This window comes from Meriones unguiculatus, chromosome 11, assembly GCF_030254825.1.
Source record: "Meriones unguiculatus strain TT.TT164.6M chromosome 11, Bangor_MerUng_6.1, whole genome shotgun sequence".
NCBI lineage: Eukaryota > Metazoa > Chordata > Mammalia > Rodentia > Muridae > Meriones > Meriones unguiculatus.
The window spans coordinates 19421351-19443042 of NC_083359.1; the positions used below are offsets into that span (position 1 = coordinate 19421351).

Below are 21692 nucleotides of genomic sequence, written 5' to 3' on the forward strand. Positions count from 1 at the left end.
CAACAGACACAAGAAAACCAAGGTGAATATTTGAGAAACATCACCACGGAATCCCAAGTGGGATGGAGTGAGAAGAATGCAAGACAAAGACCCTCAGGTATTCAGAGGCAACTCTGAGCAAAAACCCAAAATCTTCTACCATGTTTCATTTTTTGAGATATCCTGCCGTAGGCAAGATCCCAAATGTGAACACCTGTACCGTGTGTGCCAGGGACAGACTGGAGGTTGGGGGTCTCTGACTTCAGTTCTTCTTGCATGAGATCCAAAGTCTTAGAGGCTGTGTGTGCCACCAGGGGAGGGAAATTGGTAGAATTTAGGTAGGGACAGCATCCCCAGGGAGCACTACTCCTGTGTGAGCCCTTTCTGTTCTGTAATACATTTTCTACAACTGAGGACACCTGAAGTTGCAAATGAGTGTCCTCAATGCCATTGAGAGCAGGTTAGAGGATAATCCCGGGCTAGCAAGCAAGTGTTCTGTTGTAAATGGTAATTAATATTTACTATTGGTTTATCTTCTGCCAATGCTGCCGTTGATCCTAAACTGTATAACCAAATCACCACACAGAGACTGGGTTTTTAGTTAACCTAGAACACAGTGCTGGGCAATATTTACTCCCTGCCAAACCTTCAAGCCCTCAGTTTCCTAACATTTAGATTTCCCACATTATACTTGCTTTCTGTAATTTTAGGTTTGGTTCATGCTCCACCTCCTCCAAGATCTCTCCTCCAGCTCTGCTCTCCTTTCTCTCCTCCTCTCTCTCCTCCCACTCCTTTCACCCCTTCTGTCTCCTCCCCTCTTTTCTGTCCTCTAGCTCCTCCCTGCTCAACATTGTATGTAGTTGCTTTATCTTTGTCTTGTTTACGCAAGAGTTGAGACAGGATGCTTATAATGAGTATCACAATGCAATATCCGGATTGAAACCAGAGAGTTGGAGGTGGGGAAATCAGCGTTTGAATTAAGAAGGGTAAGGCCTATACCTTTTAAAAGAACATTATACCGACAGTGTTCCTAATGTCTTGGTGACTGAATGAGTTGTCTTTGCAATCACAGTGCAGGAAGAATCCCTATGTTAAGGTGTGTAAATGGGTGGCAGCAAAGGCACTCATCGCAGCCCTGTGTTCCTTGCAGGTCCTTCCAGTAGCTCATGGACAGACTATGAGATCAGGATCTTCCTGATGGAGTGGGAAGGTGTTGAACAGCAAGTTGGCCACCCAGGCAAGAAGGTGCACAAGAAGACCAGGGCTCTGTGCCAGCGCCTCTCTCAGTGGGGCCTGAAGAAGAGCTGGACGAGTTGCTTCTACTTGTTGCTGAGCCTGCAGGATCTGCACAGGATTCTTTGTACTGAGAGACCAAGGGTGCAGCCCCTGTTTTCTCCCTATAGGGAGGCCCTGTACAGAATCCTGGGTCCCCATGTTCAGGAAAGCCCTGTCCCAGGTTAGTCTCTTCTGTGTTCATTCACCTTTCAAGTCCCAGAGAGAGCAGCCTGAGCTGGCCTGTCCTCCATGAGCATAGAGCAGAGTCCACCCTGCAGGGAATCCCCATTCTCACAGGCTTCTCTGGCAGAGAGCAAAAACCAAGGTCTGTCTTGCTCTTGGTGTACTTTCCACTGTCTACCCAAGGGAATAGAAATCGGACATGTTCAGGGTGGACCCAGACACACAGGACAGACCATTGCATAGCAGGACTCAGGGAGAGTGAGTATGCCTTGCTTAGGAGCTCTGATTCTTCTTCCTTTCAGGTCCTCTTTGTGATGGGTCTGGTGACCCCCAACTCTCCATGTATTGTCATCCTTCCTGGAACCAGCCTTGGGACTATGGTGTCCCTGTTCCTCGTGCAGAGCTTCAAGGGAACCCAGTGCCTATGATGTCCAAGGAGGATTCCCTGTTTTCCAGATGGAAGCCCTGGAACCCCGACTACCATCTTTCAGCTCCACACCTGCATCCTGCCTCTGTGCCAGGAGATTCAAGCTTCCAGCAGCCCTGGTCCACTGCAGAATAACAGCACCCAGACACTCACTGAAGTCTGTGCTGTTTTTTAAAGTGTATTTCCTGAAAAAAACCCAGAATCGTGCAACCCTGTGTCTGTGTCCATTTCCCTCTCCTATCTCCTATGAGAAACAAATGTGAAATTAAATAAATGTCTCTACAGTAACTCAACTGCCTTGTCTTGGTCACTTCCACAGTCAATTGTTCTTTGTAGGGGTTCATTCCCTGGAGTCCTGAGACTTGCTCTCTGCAGTCTGTGTCTATCTAACTTTGACCTGGAGATTCCTCTCACAACAGGGCAACATCTGCTCCATACTCAGCTGCTCATGCTGTTTTCATTCTAGTCCTCCTGCCACAGAATGCTTCTTCTTTGTTTCACAGCCTCAAATTTTCCATAAGGCAATGGAAACTGGTGTGAGGTTTCCATTCCACCATAGAAAGTACAAAGGCCATGCTTTATACACTATGATACAAACAAACAAACAAACAAACAAATAAACAAACAAACAAACAGAGGATGAGTCTTAGATCACAAATTGTTTCTGATGGCAGGAAGGAAAGTGAACAGACTGGTGCTTCCAGACTGTGACCCATAGTTTCACATCCTTGACCTTTTAGTCCACAGAAGGTTGCATTCTTTGTTATGGTTTGGGAGCTATGGTCCTGTTGGTGAAGTGTGTCACTAAAGTTAAGTGTTGATGGTCCCAAGCCACCTGTCATGTCCCAGTTCTCTGCTGTTTTCCTCTGGTTCATGGCTTGAGTTCTCCATCTCCCCATTAGCTGCCCTGCCTTGGGTGACATTTGCTTCTAGTTCCCTACTCATTATAAACGGGGACCATGATGCATTAGAGAGAAGCCAGTGGCAACACCTTCATCACACCATCTGTAAGAAGAGCTGAGTGGTCCTGTGGAAGGGGCAAGGGCTCAGGACACAGGCATTCAGGCTGTTAACAGTGCTCAGATGAACTTTTTTTTTTTTTGCCCTGTTTTTGGAGACAGGTTTCCCTCTGTTTAGCTCTGGCTCTCCTGGGAACTTAGATCTGGAGATGTAATGCCAGGTTCATGGGACCCTCAGAGACCACCAGGAGATGACTGGTTCATAAAAGCAATCAAACTCAGGACTAAAGTCTCACTGACACAGCAGTAGAAAAGTGGGACCCTGAGCTCTGAGTGAGCAGGATTTTTGAAGGGAAGGTCTGTGAGCAGGGGTTTCCATGACAGCAATCAGTGTAATACATGTTTCCACGACAGCACAGAGTGTGGGGCACATGTCTTGATGGTACAGGATGAAGTAAGAGTTAGAGGGGCGAGGTGACCTTCTCTGAGGCACATAACCACAGTTCCTTAAGGCATAGGACCACAATGGCTAAGGCATATCATCACAATGGCTATTCTTCTAAACTATATCTGAAACGTTGGGGAGAGTTTTCCCACCGGATTCCCAACCGATTCTCATGGATTATTGCCAGGGAGATTATTTATTTTCTATAAAGCATTAATTCTGTATTACTCCCTGGAGGCTGTTGCTAGGAGAGTTAACCTTCTTTTCTGCCAAGTGTACATTCTTTGATATTTCCTGGTACCTGAATTCAACTCCCAATCAAGAAGGCTCTTTATTTCCAAATGGAGTTATACCCAGGCTAACTTAAACTCTTCATTCCCCCCTTTTCTTGTTATTAAAGAGGCCAATCTTGGGCTCTTACAGTCCATGGTCAGCCTCAAACTGCTGGTACTGGGTTCTTATACTCATCGACTGTATTATCCCTAGTCTTTGCCTAATATATCCTAACAACTTTTTAAGCATGATCCAATAATGACCAAAAGCAAAAGATCCTGCCTTGGAGCTGTTAGAATTCTGGCTTTGTAATCAAGTACTGTCGTACTAGTTTCTGCTCCAGCTCAGCAGGTCCCCAAGATAATAGCTAATGTCAGGGAGTCCCCTTGGACCTAGGATTTCAGCCTGTTAGGTGGGATTTGGGGCCGAGGATCTCCTTTTCTGAAACTGCTTCAGCGCTGACAATAGAACCATTGGCATCAGGGGCTAGGAAGGCTGAAATGCCAGCCAAAGTTTGGGCAATGGGGCATTCCTCAGAAACTTATGGATAGGTGATCCATCCGAGGAGGCAGTGAGCAATCATGTCAGCGTCCAGCAAGTTCAGATCTCAGCTCCATTCTTTTGAATGAGCCAGACCTTTTCTTGATTTTTAGACCATATAAAATTTTTATCAGAACCCTTTTCATTATTCTATCATTTTGATATAATATATTATAAAAACTTCAATTTTCTTAATTGGCTCAACTAATATGGCTTGGTTTCATTTGGTAAAATTAACAGAATGAATCCCAAAGTCTTTTGTCCATCCCCAAAGAATTGAGAAACTGTTTCAAGTGCCCTGTTAGAATGCCCAAGTTCATTGTCTAAAATGCCTGATAAACCTCAAAATATTTCTTAGCCTTAAACATAATTTTTAAACCTGTTTTTGCAATATCAAAATAAGTTACCCATTTTAGAAATGAAGTCAGAAAATATAAGCAAAATTTTAAAGGTCAAAATCAAATTTTTATCACTGCAAACATTTCATTCAGTACTTTTAAAATCAATACCACGTGTATTATTTTGATGTTGGCGGCTAGCAAGACATATATATATATATATATATATATACAAGTTCTTATATACAAACACATGGAGGTGCAGTTTTAATATTTTATAGTTTCAAACCTTATGATTTTTATAAACCTTTTTTTTAAGACAGGACAGAAATCGTGTAAAGTCTTAATCCATTTAGTAATCCCTAATCAGACATCAACATATATGTTCATATATATATAAAACACAGTTACCTTATATATCCAAAACCAACAAACAAAACTATAAATCTTAATTTTATTCCCTTTAGCTGTAATTTCAAGGGAGGAACATCTTGCTACCCATTGAATCCAATATTTATGACCATAGAGGCTTGCAGCTTTCTTATTCAGAGGTTGCTGTTTTCCCTCTAAGAGCTGTCTGCTTGCACAGAAGCCTTCAACATTTTTCAAAACCTGTTGTATCAATTTGAGCAGTAGCATCAGTCTGAAGGTTGGGTACTATAGGGGCTGACATCCCATATATAATCTCAAAGGGAGTTAAATCTAGCTGGTAAGGGGAATTCCTAACCCTATAAATGGAAAGGAGAGGAACATCACTCAGTCAGCGCCAGTCTATAAGGTCAGTTTACTGAAGGTGTCTTTTAATGTTTTATTTATTTTCTCTATCGCTCCTGAACTTTGGGGCCTATATCTCCAATCTGCAGCAATAAACTTAGCTACACTCTGACTTACCTTTGACACAATTGCTGGTCCAAGCATCCAGAGTTCAGCACTAAAGCCATTAATGTATTTCTGCCTAACTTTCCAATGTAACATGGAGATGGGGACTAAAAATACAGGCTAAGAAGAACTGACAAAAAGTGGCCCAGCTCTATTGGTGGCTGATTACCTACAGCTGTACCCACAGTTAAAATGTTAGAGTTTCAGATCATGGATACACTTAACTGTTGCTCATTCCATTGTAGGCAGTTTTACCTGTTACTCACAAAATGTTTCAGGAAATCAAAAAGTCATGAGACCTGAATTTGAGATAGCTCAAACAGACCTCAGATGAGTTTTTTCCCTGGTCTGGGTTTTCCTCACTTTTCCCATTTATTAGACAAATTTTAATTTCTGTTTCTACTTTAAATTTGTCTCAGCAGATTTTCACCTGGTTGAGACTGCAAGCTGAGATCTGAACTTCCTGGAAGCTGACATGATTACTCACTGCCTCCTCGTATGGACCACCTAACCAGACACTTCTGAGGACTGCCCCTTTGCCCCTGCTGCGAACGGTAGTTTCAGAAGACGAGACCACCGGCCCAATATCCCGCCTACAGGCTGAAATGCCAAGTCAAAGGGGGCTCCCTGACATTATCTATTACCTTGGGGATTGCTTTTCCACACACACAATGCTTTCCCGCCACTACCTGTCTCCTCCACTGTTTCCCTGGTTTTGTGCCTTTTGGTAAAGATATTGCCAGGCTCCTCTTGTTATAAACGATGATGAAAATACCCCCATTCTCTTTTACCAATAAAGACTCAGGAGTCAGCTGCTGGGGTGCAAACTTGGTAGCTCTGAGAGACAGAGAAACCACCCAGCTGACCTTCCTTCTATGCACAGGTCTGAATTGAAACAACTCAAAAGTCTCACTAGCACAAAGTCAGTCAAGGAGGAAAACCCCAAAAACCCAAGCCCCCAAAGCCAGGGAACAGAGGACCTGAAGCCTAAGCTAAAGTCAGAGGTTGAGGTAAAGCCCCTTCTTCTCCAAGCTGTCTTTAAAGATCCCCCAGCCACATTGAATCCAATATTTATGACCATAGAGGCTTGCAGCTTTCTTATTGAGAGGTTCCTGTTTCCCCTCTAAGAGCTGTCTGCTTGCATAGAAGCCTTCAACATTTTTGAAAACCTGTTGTATCAATTTGAGCAGTAGCATCAGTCTGAAGGTTGGGTACTATAGGGGCTGACATCCCATATATAATCTCAAAGGGAGTTAAATCTAGCTGGTAAGGGGAATTCCTAACCCTATAAATGGAAAGGAGAGGAACATCACTCAGTCAGCGCCAGTCTATAAGGTCAGTTTACTGAAGGTGTCTTTTAATGTTTTATTTATTTTCTCTATCGCTCCTGAACTTTGGGGCCTATATCTCCAATCTGCAGCAATAAACTTAGCTACACTCTGACTTACCTTCGACACAATTGCTGTTCCAAGTCCCTCCTACACCCTAATCTTGTCAACAGGTGTCTTGTTGACACAATTCACAGTCCCTCCTACACCCTAATCTTGTCAACAGGTGTCTTGCTCTGAAAGTTGACTTAGGGTTAGATCCAGTAGCCAGAGAGCTCTTGAACCTAACTTGATTAGATCGTATCTAATAAAGAGATCTCTTGGATTAAAGGTGTGTGCTAGGGCTAGAGGAGCCACACCATTATAAGCTGTTTAGGAGAACAAAAAGCTTTTGGATTAAAGGTGTGTGTTATGATTCAACCAAACAGTAAAGAGGGTTTTGGAATTCGCAATTTTGGTGTTCAAACTAGACTAAATATTGTACAAGAAACTTAACTGCCCCAATTTCTATGGGTTGGCTACTAGCTTAGAGAGTCTTCTTCTTTATTAATTCATTTTTTTTGTGAAGACATGCTTTCACTGCGAACCAGATGCCCTGCCTTCTGAGTGCCGGGATTGAAAGCATGGGTGACCACGCCCAGCTGAGAGACCATTGACAATTGCCGAATAATGGACTAAAAGCATTCTGTAGGTCTCAGGTTGTCTTTCAAAGTTCAGAAGAAGGAAAGATGTCTAACAAGTATGTTCAGTTTTAAATTGGCCAGCCATGGCAGCCCATATCTTTAATCCCAGGAGCCAGAACCACGGCAAAGACTGTTGCTTTGAAATACTGAGTTCCAGGATGGCCAGGCCTCTGTCAATAGAGCCTGTCTCAAAAGGGGAATTTGAACTAGTTGAGGTCATTTCTTGTACATACTTGCTTTGATCTATACAATTGGGTCTAACTACACAGCCTTAACACTCAAGAAAGCAGGGCCTTCCTCCTGCCTCAGCCTCCTAAGAGGGGATTAAAGGCTGCTGGCTCACCTCTTCTGATCTGCCCTACACAAACAGGTTGTGATTCAATTACCACGTAGAGCTTTATAAAGGGCCAGTTCTCCACACAATGCTCAGTCTCCAGAATCCCAGGGAAGAGAACACAGCTCTACCTCCTCACTCCACACTCTCAGCCACCAGGACTCACAGAGCCCCAGTTCCAAGACCCTGTGGAGTAGATCAGGCCTCTGGAGAGTAATGCAGGTGACTTGTAGTGGTGTGAGTGAGTGAGTGAGTGTGTGTGTGTGTGTGTTTGGAGGTGGGAGGAGAGGACACCAACTGTCATGATGTGTTGAGGGTGTCTGGTTTGCCTGTTTCAGTTCCTCTCAGAAATGTTATAGCCCAATCTATGGGGTGTCTCTGGCATGTATCTCCTCCCTTCCATGGGAACATGACATCATTTGGTTTCCATTCAGGGAGCCTCATGGAAGGTGTTGTGGACTGTGTTCAGAGCCATGACTCTTGGCAAGACTAGGTTAACTACCGTGATCGTGAACCTGCCTCCAGGATTCATTTCCATAGGGTTCTCCTCCAGTATTCATGGGAGGCCTTCCCTGCTTACACCAAGGTTTCCCCATAGGTGACAGAGAGGAGTCCTTTGTCTTCATGATGCTGGCTCCAGCATCCACTCACAGCTATGAGACAGAGATTCCTCAAGCAGGAAAAGGGCTTTACTATTCTCTTTATTCACTTTTCAACAGACACAAGAAAACCAAGGTGAATATTTGAGAAACATCACCACGGAATCCCAAGTGGGATGGAGTGAGAAGAATGCAAGACAAAGACCCTCAGGTATTCAGAGGCAACTCTGAGCAAAAACCCAAAATCTTCTACCATGTTTCATTTTTTGAGATATCCTGCCGTAGGCAAGATCCCAAATGTGAACACCTGTACCGTGTGTGCCAGGGACAGACTGGAGGTTGGGGGTCTCTGACTTCAGTTCTTCTTGCATGAGATCCAAAGTCTTAGAGGCTGTGTGTGCCACCAGGGGAGGGAAGTGGGTAGAATTTAGGTAGGGTCAGCATCCCCAGGGAGCACTACTCCTGTGTGAGCCCTTTCTGTTCTGTAATACATTTTCTACAACTGAGGACACCTGAAGTTGCAAATGAGTGTCCTCAATGCCATTGAGAGCAGGTTAGAGGATAATCCCGGGCTAGCAAGCAAGTGTTCTGTTGTAAATGGTAATTAATATTTACTATTGGTTTATCTTCTGCCAATGCTGCCGTTGATCCTAAACTGTATAACCAAATCACCACACAGAGACTGGGTTTTTAGTTAACCTAGAACACAGTGCTGGGCAATATTTACTCCCTGCCAAACCTTCAAGCCCTCAGTTTCCTAACATTTAGATTTCCCACATTATACTTGCTTTCTGTAATTTTAGGTTTGGTTCATGCTCTACCTCCTCCAAGATCTCTCCTCCAGCTCTGCTCTCCTTTCTCTCCTCCTCTCTCTCCTCCCACTCCTTTCACCCCTTCTGTCTCCTCCCCTCTTTTCTGTCCTCTAGCTCCTCCCTGCTCAACATTGTATGTAGTTGCTTTATCTTTGTCTTGTTTACGCAAGAGTTGAGACAGGATGCTTATAATGAGTATCACAATGCAATATCCGGATTGAAACCAGAGAGTTGGAGGTGGGGAAATCAGCGTTTGAATTAAGAAGGGTAAGGCCTATACCTTTTAAAAGAACATTATACCGACAGTGTTCCTAATGTCTTGGTGACTGAATGAGTTGTCTTTGCAATCACAGTGCAGGAAGAATCCCTATGTTAAGGTGTGTAAATGGGTGGCAGCAAAGGCACTCATCGCAGCCCTGTGTTCCTTGCAGGTCCTTCCAGTAGCTCATGGACAGACTATGAGATCAGGATCTTCCTGATGGAGTGGGAAGGTGTTGAACAGCAAGTTGGCCACCCAGGCAAGAAGGTGCACAAGAAGACCAGGGCTCTGTGCCAGCGCCTCTCTCAGTGGGGCCTGAAGAAGAGCTGGACGAGTTGCTTCTACTTGTTGCTGAGCCTGCAGGATCTGCACAGGATTCTTTGTACTGAGAGACCAAGGGTGCAGCCCCTGTTTTCTCCCTATAGGGAGGCCCTGTACAGAATCCTGGGTCCCCATGTTCAGGAAAGCCCTGTCCCAGGTTAGTCTCTTCTGTGTTCATTCACCTTTCAAGTCCCAGAGAGAGCAGCCTGAGCTGGCCTGTCCTCCATGAGCATAGAGCAGAGTCCACCCTGCAGGGAATCCCCATTCTCACAGGCTTCTCTGGCAGAGAGCAAAAACCAAGGTCTGTCTTGCTCTTGGTGTACTTTCCACTGTCTACCCAAGGGAATAGAAATCGGACATGTTCAGGGTGGACCCAGACACACAGGACAGACCATTGCATAGCAGGACTCAGGGAGAGTGAGTATGCCTTGCTTAGGAGCTCTGATTCTTCTTCCTTTCAGGTCCTCTTTGTGATGGGTCTGGTGACCCCCAACTCTCCATGTATTGTCATCCTTCCTGGAACCAGCCTTGGGACTATGGTGTCCCTGTTCCTCGTGCAGAGCTTCAAGGGAACCCAGTGCCTATGATGTCCAAGGAGGATTCCCTGTTTTCCAGATGGAAGCCCTGGAACCCCGACTACCATCTTTCAGCTCCACACCTGCATCCTGCCTCTGTGCCAGGAGATTCAAGCTTCCAGCAGCCCTGGTCCACTGCAGAATAACAGCACCCAGACACTCACTGAAGTCTGTGCTGTTTTTTAAAGTGTATTTCCTGAAAAAAACCCAGAATCGTGCAACCCTGTGTCTGTGTCCATTTCCCTCTCCTATCTCCTATGAGAAACAAATGTGAAATTAAATAAATGTCTCTACAGTAACTCAACTGCCTTGTCTTGGTCACTTCCGCAGTCAATTGTTCTTTGTAGGTGTTCATTCCCTGGAGTCCTGAGACTTGCTCTCTGCAGTCTGTGTCTATCTAACTTTGACCTGGAGATTCCTCTCACAACAGGGCAACATCTGCTCCATACTCAGCTGCTCATGCTGTTTTCATTCTAGTCCTCCTGCCACAGAATGCTTCTTCTTTGTTTCACAGCCTCAAATTTTCCATAAGGCAATGGAAACTGGTGTGAGGTTTCCATTCCACCATAGAAAGTACAAAGGCCATGCTTTATACAGTATGATACAAACAAACAAACAAACAAACAAACAAATAAACAAACAAACAAACAGAGGATGAGTCTTAGATCACAAATTGTTTCTGATGGCAGGAAGGAAAGTGAACAGGCTGGTGCTTCCAGACTGTGACCCATAGTTTCACATCCTTGACCTTTTAGTCCACAGAAGGTTGCATTCTTTGTTATGGTTTGGGAGCTATGGTCCTGTTGGTGAAGTGTGTCACTAAAGTTAAGTGTTGATGGTCCCAAGCCACCTGTCATGTCCCAGTTCTCTGCTGTTTTCCTCTGGTTCATGGCTTGAGTTCTCCATCTCCCCATTAGCTGCCCTGCCTTGGGTGACATTTGCTTCTAGTTCCCTACTCATTATAAACGGGGACCATGATGCATTAGAGAGAAGCCAGTGGCAACACCTTCATCACACCATCTGTAAGAAGAGCTGAGTGGTCCTGTGGAAGGGGCAAGGGCTCAGGACACAGGCATTCAGGCTGTTAACAGTGCTCAGATGAACTTTTTTTTTTTTTGCCCTGTTTTTGGAGACAGGTTTCCCTCTGTTTAGCTCTGGCTCTCCTGGGAACTTAGATCTGGAGATGTAATGCCAGGTTCATGGGACCCTCAGAGACCACCAGGAGATGACTGGTTCATAAAAGCAATCAAACTCAGGACTAAAGTCTCACTGACACAGCAGTAGAAAAGTGGGACCCTGAGCTCTGAGTGAGCAGGATTTTTGAAGGGAAGGTCTGTGAGCAGGGGTTTCCATGACAGCAATCAGTGTAATACATGTTTCCACGACAGCACAGAGTGTGGGGCACATGTCTTGATGGTACAGGATGAAGTAAGAGTTAGAGGGGCGAGGTGACCTTCTCTGAGGCACATAACCACAGTTCCTTAAGGCATAGGACCACAATGGCTAAGGCATATCATCACAATGGCTATTCTTCTAAACTATATCTGAAACGTTGGGGAGAGTTTTCCCACCGGATTCCCAACCGATTCTCATGGATTATTGCCAGGGAGATTATTTATTTTCTATAAAGCATTAATTCTGTATTACTCCCTGGAGGCTGTTGCTAGGAGAGTTAACCTTCTTTTCTGCCAAGTGTACATTCTTTGATATTTCCTGGTACCTGAATTCAACTCCCAATCAAGAAGGCTCTTTATTTCCAAATGGAGTTATACCCAGGCTAACTTAAACTCTTCATTCCCCCATTTTCTTGTTATTAAAGAGGCCAATCTTGGGCTCTTACAGTCCATGGTCAGCCTCAAACTGCTGGTACTGGGTTCTTATACTCATCGACTGTATTATCCCTAGTCTTTGCCTAATATATCCTAACAACTTTTTAAGCATGATCCAATAATGACCAAAAGCAAAAGATCCTGCCTTGGAGCTGTTAGAATTCTGGCTTTGTAATCAAGTACTGTCGTACTAGTTTCTGCTCCAGCTCAGCAGGTCCCCAAGATAATAGCTAATGTCAGGGAGTCCCCTTGGACCTAGGATTTCAGCCTGTTAGGTGGGATTTGGGGCCGAGGATCTCCTTTTCTGAAACTGCTTCAGCGCTGACAATAGAACCATTGGCATCAGGGGCTAGGAAGGCTGAAATGCCAGCCAAAGTTTGGGCAATGGGGCATTCCTCAGAAACTTATGGATAGGTGATCCATCCGAGGAGGCAGTGAGCAATCATGTCAGCGTCCAGCAAGTTCAGATCTCAGCTCCATTCTTTTGAATGAGCCAGACCTTTTCTTGATTTTTAGACCATATAAAATTTTTATCAGAACCCTTTTCATTATTCTATCATTTTGATATAATATATTATAAAAACTTCAAATTTCTTAATTGGCTCAACTAATATGGCTTGGTTTCATTTGGTAAAATTAACAGAATGAATCCCAAAGTCTTTTGTCCATCCCCAAAGAATTGAGAAACTGTTTCAAGTGCCCTGTTAGAATGCCCAAGTTCATTGTCTAAAATGCCTGATAAACCTCAAAATATTTCTTAGCCTTAAACATAATTTTTAAACCTGTTGTTGCAATATCAAAATAAGTTACCCATTTTAGAAATGAAGTCAGAAAATATAAGCAAAATTTTAAAGGTCAAAATCAAATTTTTATCACTGCAAGCATTTCATTTAGTACTTTTAAAATCAATACCACGTGTATTATTTTGATGTTGGCGGCTAGCAAGACATATATATATATATATACAAGTTCTTATATACAAACACATGGAGGTGCAGTTTTAATATTTTATAGTTTCAAACCTTATGATTTTTATAAACCTTTTTTTTAAGACAGGACAGAAATCGTGTAAAGTCTTAATCCATTTAGTAATCCCTAATCAGACATCAACATATATGTTCATATATATATAAAACACAGTTACCTTATATATCCAAAACCAACAAACAAAACTATAAATCTTAATTTTATTCCCTTTAGCTGTAATTTCAAGGGAGGAACATCTTGCTACCCATTGAATCCAATATTTATGACCATAGAGGCTTGCAGCTTTCTTATTCAGAGGTTGCTGTTTTCCCTCTAAGAGCTGTCTGCTTGCACAGAAGCCTTCAACATTTTTCAAAACCTGTTGTATCAATTTGAGCAGTAGCATCAGTCTGAAGGTTGGGTACTATAGGGGCTGACATCCCATATATAATCTCAAAGGGAGTTAAATCTAGCTGGTAAGGGGAGTTCCTAACCCTATAAATGGAAAGGAGAGGAACATCACTCAGTCAGCGCCAGTCTATAAGGTCAGTTTACTGAAGGTGTCTTTTTATGTTTTATTTATTTTCTCTATCGCTCCTGAACTTTGGGGCCTATATCTCCAATCTGCAGCAATAAACTTAGCTACACTCTGACTTACCTTTGACACAATTGCTGGTCCAAGCATCCAGAGTTCAGCACTAAAGCCATTAATGTATTTCTGCCTAACTTTCCAATGTAACATGGAGATGGGGACTAAAAATACATGCTAAGAAGAACTGACAAAAAGTGGCCCAGCTCTATTGGTGGCTGATTACCTACAGCTGTACCCACAGTTAAAATGTTAGAGTTTCAGATCATGGATACACTTAACTGTTGCTCATTCCATTGTAGGCAGTTTTACCTGTTACTCACAAAATGTTTCAGGAAATCAAAAAGTCATGAGACCTGAATTTGAGATAGCTCAAACAGACCTCAGATGAGTTTTTTCCCTGGTCTGGGTTTTCCTCACTTTTCCCATTTATTAGACAAATTTTAATTTCTGTTTCTACTTTAAATTTGTCTCAGCAGATTTTCACCTGGTTGAGACTGCAAGCTGAGATCTGAACTTCCTGGAAGCTGACATGATTACTCACTGCCTCCTCGTATGGACCACCTAACCAGACACTTCTGAGGACTGCCCCTTTGCCCCTGCTGCGAACGGTAGTTTCAGAAGACGAGACCACCGGCCCAATATCCCGCCTACAGGCTGAAATGCCAAGTCAAAGGGGGCTCCCTGACATTATCTATTACCTTGGGGATTGCTTTTCCACACACACAATGCTTTCCCGCCACTACCTGTCTCCTCCACTGTTTCCCTGGTTTTGTGCCTTTTGGTAAAGATATTGCCAGGCTCCTCTTGTTATAAACGATGATGAAAATACCCCCATTCTCTTTTACCAATAAAGACTCAGGAGTCAGCTGCTGGGGTGCAAACTTGGTAGCTCTGAGAGACAGAGAAACCACCCAGCTGACCTTCCTTCTATGCACAGGTCTGAATTGAAACAACTCAAAAGTCTCACTAGCACAAAGTCAGTCAAGGAGGAAAACCCCAAAAACCCAAGCCCCCAAAGCCAGGGAACAGAGGACCTGAAGCCTAAGCTAAAGTCAGAGGTTGAGGTAAAGCCCCTTCTTCTCCAAGCTGTCTTTAAAGATCCCCCAGCCACATTGAATCCAATATTTATGACCATAGAGGCTTGCAGCTTTCTTATTGAGAGGTTCCTGTTTCCCCTCTAAGAGCTGTCTGCTTGCATAGAAGCCTTCAACATTTTTGAAAACCTGTTGTATCAATTTGAGCAGTAGCATCAGTCTGAAGGTTGGGTACTATAGGGGCTGACATCCCATATATAATCTCAAAGGGAGTTAAATCTAGCTGGTAAGGGGAATTCCTAACCCTATAAATGGAAAGGAGAGGAACATCACTCAGTCAGCGCCAGTCTATAAGGTCAGTTTACTGAAGGTGTCTTTTAATGTTTTATTTATTTTCTCTATCGCTCCTGAACTTTGGGGCCTATATCTCCAATCTGCAGCAATAAACTTAGCTACACTCTGACTTACCTTCGACACAATTGCTGTTCCAAGTCCCTCCTACACCCTAATCTTGTCAACAGGTGTCTTGTTGACACAATTCACAGTCCCTCCTACACCCTAATCTTGTCAACAGGTGTCTTGCTCTGAAAGTTGACTTAGGGTTAGATCCAGTAGCCAGAGAGCTCTTGAACCTAACTTGATTAGATCGTATCTAATAAAGAGATCTCTTGGATTAAAGGTGTGTGCTAGGGCTAGAGGAGCCACAGCATTATATGCTGTTTACGAGAACAAAAAGCTTTTGGATTAAAGGTGTGTGTTATGATTCAACCAAACAGTAAAGAGGGTTTTGGAATTCGCAATTTTGGTGTTCAAACTAGACTAAATATTGTACAAGAAACTTAACTGCCCCAATTTCTATGGGTTGGCTACTAGCTTAGAGAGTCTTCTTCTTTATTAATTCATTTTTTTTGTGAAGACAGGCTTTCACTGCGAACCAGATGCCCTGCCTTCTGAGTGCCGGGATTGAAAGCATGGGTGACCACGCCCAGCTGAGAGACCATTGACAATTGCCGAATAATGGACTAAAAGCATTCTGTAGGTCTCAGGTTGTCTTTCAAAGTTCAGAAGAAGGAAAGATGTCTAACAAGTATGTTCAGTTTTAAATTGGCCAGCCATGGCAGCCCATATCTTTAATCCCAGGAGCCAGAACCACGGCAAAGACTGTTGCTTTGAAATACTGAGTTCCAGGATGGCCAGGCCTCTGTCAATAGAGCCTGTCTCAAAAGGGGAATTTGAACTAGTTGAGGTCATTTCTTGTACATACTTGCTTTGATCTATACAATTGGGTCTAACTACACAGCCTTAACACTCAAGAAAGCAGGGCCTTCCTCCTGCCTCAGCCTCCTAAGAGGGGATTAAAGGCTGCTGGCTCACCTCTTCTGATCCGCCCTACACAAACAGGTTGTGATTCAATTACCACGTAGAGCTTTATAAAGGGCCAGTTCTCCACACAATGCTCAGTCTCCAGAATCCCAGGGAAGAGAACACAGCTCTACCTCCTCACTCCACACTCTCAGCCACCAGGACTCACAGAGCCCCAGTTCCAAGACCCTGTGGAGTAGATCAGGCCTCTGGAGAGTAATGCAGGTGACTTGTAGTGGTGTGAGTGAGTGAGTGAGTGAGTGTGTGTGTGTGTGTGTTTGGAGGTGGGAGGAGAGGACACCAACTGTCATGATGTGTTGAGGGTGTCTGGTTTGCCTGTTTCAGTTCCTCTCAGAAATGTTATAGCCCAATCTATGGGGTGTCTCTGGCATGTATCTCCTCCCTTCCATGGGAACATGACATCATTTGGTTTCCATTCAGGGAGCCTCATGGAAGGTGTTGTGGACTGTGTTCAGAGCCATGACTCTTGGCAAGACTAGGTTAACTACCGTGATCGTGAACCTGCCTCCAGGATTCATTTCCATAGGGTTCTCCTCCAGTATTCATGGGAGGCCTTCCCTGCTTACACCAAGGTTTCCCCATAGGTGACAGAGAGGAGTCCTTTGTCTTCATGATGCTGGCTCCAGCATCCACTCACAGCTAAGAGACAGAGATTCCTCAAGCAGGAAAAGGGCTTTACTATTCTCTTTATTCACTTTTCAACAGACACAAGAAAACCAAGGTGAATATTTGAGAAACATCACCACGGAATCCCAAGTGGGATGGAGTGAGAAGAATGCAAGACAAAGACCCTCAGGTATTCAGAGGCAACTCTGAGCAAAAACCCAAAATCTTCTACCATGTTTCATTTTTTGAGATATCCTGCCGTAGGCAAGATCCCAAATGTGAACACCTGTACCGTGTGTGCCAGGGACAGACTGGAGGTTGGGGGTCTCTGACTTCTGTTCTTCTTGCATGAGATCCAAAGTCTTAGAGGCTGTGTGTGCCACCAGGGGAGGGAAGTGGGTAGAATTTAGGTAGGGACAGCATCCCCAGGGAGCACTACTCCTGTGTGAGCCCTTTCTGTTCTGTAATACATTTTCTACAACTGAGGACACCTGCAGTTGCAAATGAGTGTCCTCAATGCCATTGAGAGCAGGTTAGAAGATAATCCCGGGCTAGCAAGCAAGTGTTCTGTTGTAAATGGTAATTAATATTTACTATTGGTTTATCTTCTGCCAATGCTGCCGTTGATCCTAAACTGTATAACCAAATCACCACACAGAGACTGGGTTTTTAGTTAACCTAGAACACAGTGCTGGGCAATATTTACTCCCTTCCAAACCTTCAAGCCCTCAGTTTCCTAACATTTAGATTTCCCACATTATACTTGCTTTCTGTAATTTTAGGTTTGGTTCATGCTCCACCTCCTCCAAGATCTCTCCTCCAGCTCTGCTCTCCTTTCTCTCCTCCTCTCTCTCCTCCCACTCCTTTCCCTCCTTCTGTCTCCTCCCCTCTTTTCTGTCCTCTAGCTCCTCCCTGCTCAACATTGTATGTAGTTGCTTTATCTTTGTCTTGTTTACGCAAGAGTTGAGACAGGATGCTTATAATGAGTATCACAATGCAATATCCGGATTGAAACCAGAGAGTTGGAGGTGGGGAAATCAGCGTTTAAATTAAGAAGGGTAAGGCCTATACCTTTTAAAAGAACATTATACCGACAGTGTTCCTAATGTCTTGGTGACTGAATGAGTTGTCTTTGCAATCACAGTGCAGGAAGAATCTCTATGTTAAGGTGTGTAAATGGGTGGCAGCAAAGGCACTCATCGCAGCCCTGTGTTCCTTGCAGGTCCTTCCAGTAGCTCATGGACAGACTATGAGATCAGGATCTTCCTGTTGGAGTGGGAAGGTGTTGAACAGCAAGTTGGCCACCCAGGCAAGAAGGTGCACAAGAAGACCAGGGCTCTGTGCCAGCGCCTCTCTCAGTGGGGCCTGAAGAAGAGCTGGACGAGTTGCTTCTACTTGTTGCTGAGCCTGCAGGATCTGCACAGGATTCTTTGTACTGAGAGACCAAGGGTGCAGCCCCTGTTTTCTCCCTACAGGGAGGCCCTGTACAGAATCCTGGGCCCCCATGTTTAGGAAAGCCCTGTCCAAGGTTAGTCTCTTCTGGGTTCATTCACCTTTCAAGTCCCAGAGAGAGCAGCCTGAGCTGGCCTGTCCTCCATGAGCATAGAGCAGAGTCCACCCTGCAGGGAATCCCCATTCTCACAGGCTTCTCTGGCAGAGAGCAAAAACCAAGGTCTGTCTTGCTCTTGGTGTACTTTCCACTGTCTACCCAAGGGAATAGAAATCGGACTTGTTCTTGCGTAAACAAGACAAAATTGTTTCTGATGTTCAGGGTGGACCCAGACACACAGGACAGACCATTGCATAGCAGGACTCAGGGAGAGTGAGTATGCCTTGCTTAGGAGCTCTGATTCTTCTTCCTTTCAGGTCCTCTTTGTGATGGGTCTGGTGACCCCCAACTCTCCATGTATTGTCATCCTTCCTGGAACCAGCCTTGGGACTAAGGTGTCCCTGTTCCTCGTGCAGAGCTTCAAGGGAACCCAGTGCCTATGATGTCCAAGGAGGATTCCCTGTTTTCCAGATGGAAGCCCTGGATCCCCGACTACCGTCTTTCAGCTCCACACCTGCATCCTGCCTCTGTGCCAGGAGATTCAAGCTTCCAGCAGCCCTGGTCCACTGCAGAATAACAGCACCCAGACACTCAGTGAAGTCTGTGCTGTTTTTTAAATTGTATTTCCTGAAAAAAACCCAGAATCGTGCAACCCTGTGTCTGTGTCCATTTCCCTCTCCTATCTCCTATGAGAAAGAAATGTGAAATTAAATAAATGTCTCTACAGTAACTCAACTGCCTTGTCTTGGTCACTTCCGTGGGGTACGTGAGTAGAGAGGGGCAGTCAATTGTTCTTTGTAGGGGTTCATTCCCAGGAGTCCTGAGACTTGCTCTCTGCAGTCTGTTTCTATCTAACTTTGACCTGGAGATTCCTCTCACAACAGGGCAACATCTGCTCCATACTCAGCTGCTCATGCTGTTTTTATTCTAGTCCTCCTGCCACAGAATGCTTCTTCTTTGTTTCACAGCCTCAAATTTTCCATAAGGTAATGGAAACTGGTGTGAGGTTTCCATTCCACCATAGAAAGTACAAAGGCCATGCTTTATACAGTATGATACAAACAAACAAACAATAAACAAACAAACAAACAGAGGATGAGTCTTAGATCACAAATTGTTTCTGATGGCAGGAAGGAAAGTGAACAGACTGGTGCTTCCAGACTGTGACCCATAGTTTCAGATATAGTTTAGAAGAATAGCCATTGTGATGATATGCCTTAGCCATTGTGGTCCTATGCCTTAAGGAACTGTGGTTATGTGCCTCAGAGAAGGTCACCTCGCCCCTCTAACTCTTACTTCATCCTGTACCATCAAGACATGTGCCCCACACTCTGTGCCTCAAATTTTCCATAAGGTAATGGAAACTGGTGTGAGGTTTCCATTCCACCATAGAAAGTACAAAGGCCATGCTTTATACAGTATGATACAAACAAACAAACAATAAACAAACAAACAAACAGAGGTCACAATTTGTGACCCATCCTTGACCTTTTAGTCCACAGAAGGTTGCATTCTTTGTTATGGTTTGGGAGCTATGGTCCTGTTGGTGAAGTGTGTCACTAAAGTTAAGTGTTGATGGTCCCAAGCCACCTGTCATGTCCCAGTTCTCTGCTGTTTTCCTCTGGTTCATGGCTTGAGTTCTCCATCTCCCCATTAGCTGCCCTGCCTTGGGTGACATTTGCTTCTAGTTCCCTACTCATTATAAACGGGGACCATGATGCATTAGAGAGAAGCCAGTGGCAACACCTTCATCACACCATCTGTAAGAAGAGCTGAGTGGTCCTGTGGAAGGGGCAAGGGCTCAGGACACAGGCATTCAGGCTGTTAACAATGCTCAGATGAACTTTTTTTTTTTTGCCCTGTTTTTGGAGACAGGTTTCCCTCTGTTTAGCTCTGGCTCTCCTGGGAACTTAGATCTGGAGATGTAATGCCAGGTTCATGGGACCCGCAGAGACCACCGGGAGACGACTGGTTTATAAAAGCAATCAAACTCAGGACTAAAGTCTCACTGACACAGCAGTAGAAAAGTGGGACCCTGAGCTCTGAGTGAGCAGGATTTTTGAAGGGAAGGTCTGTGAGCAGGGGTTTCCATGACAGCAATCAGTGTAATACATGTTTCCACGACAGCACAGAGTGTGGGGCACATGTCTTGATGGTACAGGATGAAGTAAGAGTTAGAGGGGCGAGGTGACCTTCTCTGAGGCACATAACCACAGTTCCTTAAGGCATAGGACCACAATGGCTAAGGCATATCATCACAATGGCTATTCTTCTAAACTATATCTGAAACGTTGGGGAGAGTTTTCCCACCGGATTCCCAACCGATTCTCATGGATTATTGCCAGGGAGATTATTTATTTTCTATAAAGCATTAATTCTGTATTACTCCCTGGAGGCTGTTGCTAGGAGAGTTAACCTTCTTTTCTGCCAAGTGTACATTCTTAGATATTTCCTGGTACCTGAATTCAACTCCCAATCAAGAAGGCTCTTTATTTCCAAATGGAGTTATACCCAGGCTAACTTAAACTCTTCATTCCCCCATTTTCTTGTTATTAAAGAGGCCAATCTTGGGCTCTTACAGTCCATGGTCAGCCTCAAACTGCTGGTACTGGGTTCTTATACTCATCGACTGTATTATCCCTAGTCTTTGCCTAATATATCCTAACAACTTTTTAAGCATGATCCAATAATGACCAAAAGCAAAAGATCCTGCCTTGGAGCTGTTAGAATTCTGGCTTTGTAATCAAGTACTGTCGTACTAGTTTCTGCTCCAGCTCAGCAGGTCCCCAAGATAATAGCTAATGTCAGGGAGTCCCCTTGGACCTAGGATTTCAGCCTGTTAGGTGGGATTTGGGGCCGAGGATCTCCTTTTCTGAAACTGCTTCAGCGCTGACAATAGAACCATTGGCATCAGGGGCTAGGAAGGCTGAAATGCCAGCCAAAGTTTGGGCAATGGGGCATTCCTCAGAAACTTATGGATAGGTGATCCATCCGAGGAGGCAGTGAGCAATCATGTCAGCGTCCAGCAAGTTCAGATCTCAGCTCCATTCTTTTGAATGAGCCAGACCTTTTCTTGATTTTTAGACCATATAAAATTTTTATCAGAACCCTTTTCATTATTCTATCATTTTGATATAATATATTATAAAAACTTCAAATTTCTTAATTGGCTCAACTAATATGGCTTGGTTTCATTTGGTAAAATTAACAGAATGAATCCCAAAGTCTTTTGTCCATCCCCAAAGAATTGAGAAACTGTTTCAAGTGCCCTGTTAGAATGCCCAAGTTCATTGTCTAAAATGCCTGATAAACCTCAAAATATTTCTTAGCCTTAAACATAATTTTTAAACCTGTTGTTGCAATATCAAAATAAGTTACCCATTTTAGAAATGAAGTCAGAAAATATAAGCAAAATTTTAAAGGTCAAAATCAAATTTTTATCACTGCAAGCAGTTCATTTAGTACTTTTAAAATCAATACCACGTGTATTATTTTGATGTTGGCGGCTAGCAAGACATATATAT

At 44.0% G+C, this 21692-nt stretch overlaps 2 protein-coding genes and 1 pseudogene across 2 annotated transcripts; all 3 read left to right on the plus strand.

Annotated features, from left to right (window-relative positions):
• Positions 1-1083: 1083 nt before the first annotated feature.
• Positions 1084-2068, plus strand: LOC132646532 (putative uncharacterized protein MSANTD5). The gene is made up of 2 exons (XM_060365068.1): positions 1084-1435; positions 1740-2068. Exons 1-2 carry the CDS (start codon positions 1084-1086, stop codon positions 1997-1999), a joined length of 612 nt encoding a protein of 203 aa, XP_060221051.1. The 3' UTR covers positions 2000-2068.
• A 7371-nt stretch (positions 2069-9439) lies between these two features.
• Positions 9440-10424, plus strand: LOC132646533 (putative uncharacterized protein MSANTD5). The gene is made up of 2 exons (XM_060365069.1): positions 9440-9791; positions 10096-10424. Exons 1-2 carry the CDS (start codon positions 9440-9442, stop codon positions 10353-10355), a joined length of 612 nt encoding a protein of 203 aa, XP_060221052.1. The 3' UTR covers positions 10356-10424.
• Positions 10425-17795: 7371 nt separating this feature from the next.
• Positions 17796-18745, plus strand: LOC132646534 (putative uncharacterized protein MSANTD5; annotated as a pseudogene).
• The last annotated feature ends 2947 nt before the right edge of the window (positions 18746-21692 follow it).

What these genes read in the sequence shown, in the direction of transcription:
- LOC132646533 (XM_060365069.1), top strand. Translation starts at nt 9,440, where the DNA reads ATGGGTGGCAGCAAAGGCACTCATCGCAGCCCTGTGTTCCTTGCAGGT. An exon ending in TCAGGAAAGCCCTGTCCCAG is followed by an intron (nt 9,792 to 10,095) that starts GTTAGTCTCTTC and finishes TCTTCCTTTCAG; the next exon opens with GTCCTCTTTGTGATGGGTCT.
- LOC132646532 (XM_060365068.1), top strand. Translation starts at nt 1,084, where the DNA reads ATGGGTGGCAGCAAAGGCACTCATCGCAGCCCTGTGTTCCTTGCAGGT. An exon ending in TCAGGAAAGCCCTGTCCCAG is followed by an intron (nt 1,436 to 1,739) that starts GTTAGTCTCTTC and finishes TCTTCCTTTCAG; the next exon opens with GTCCTCTTTGTGATGGGTCT.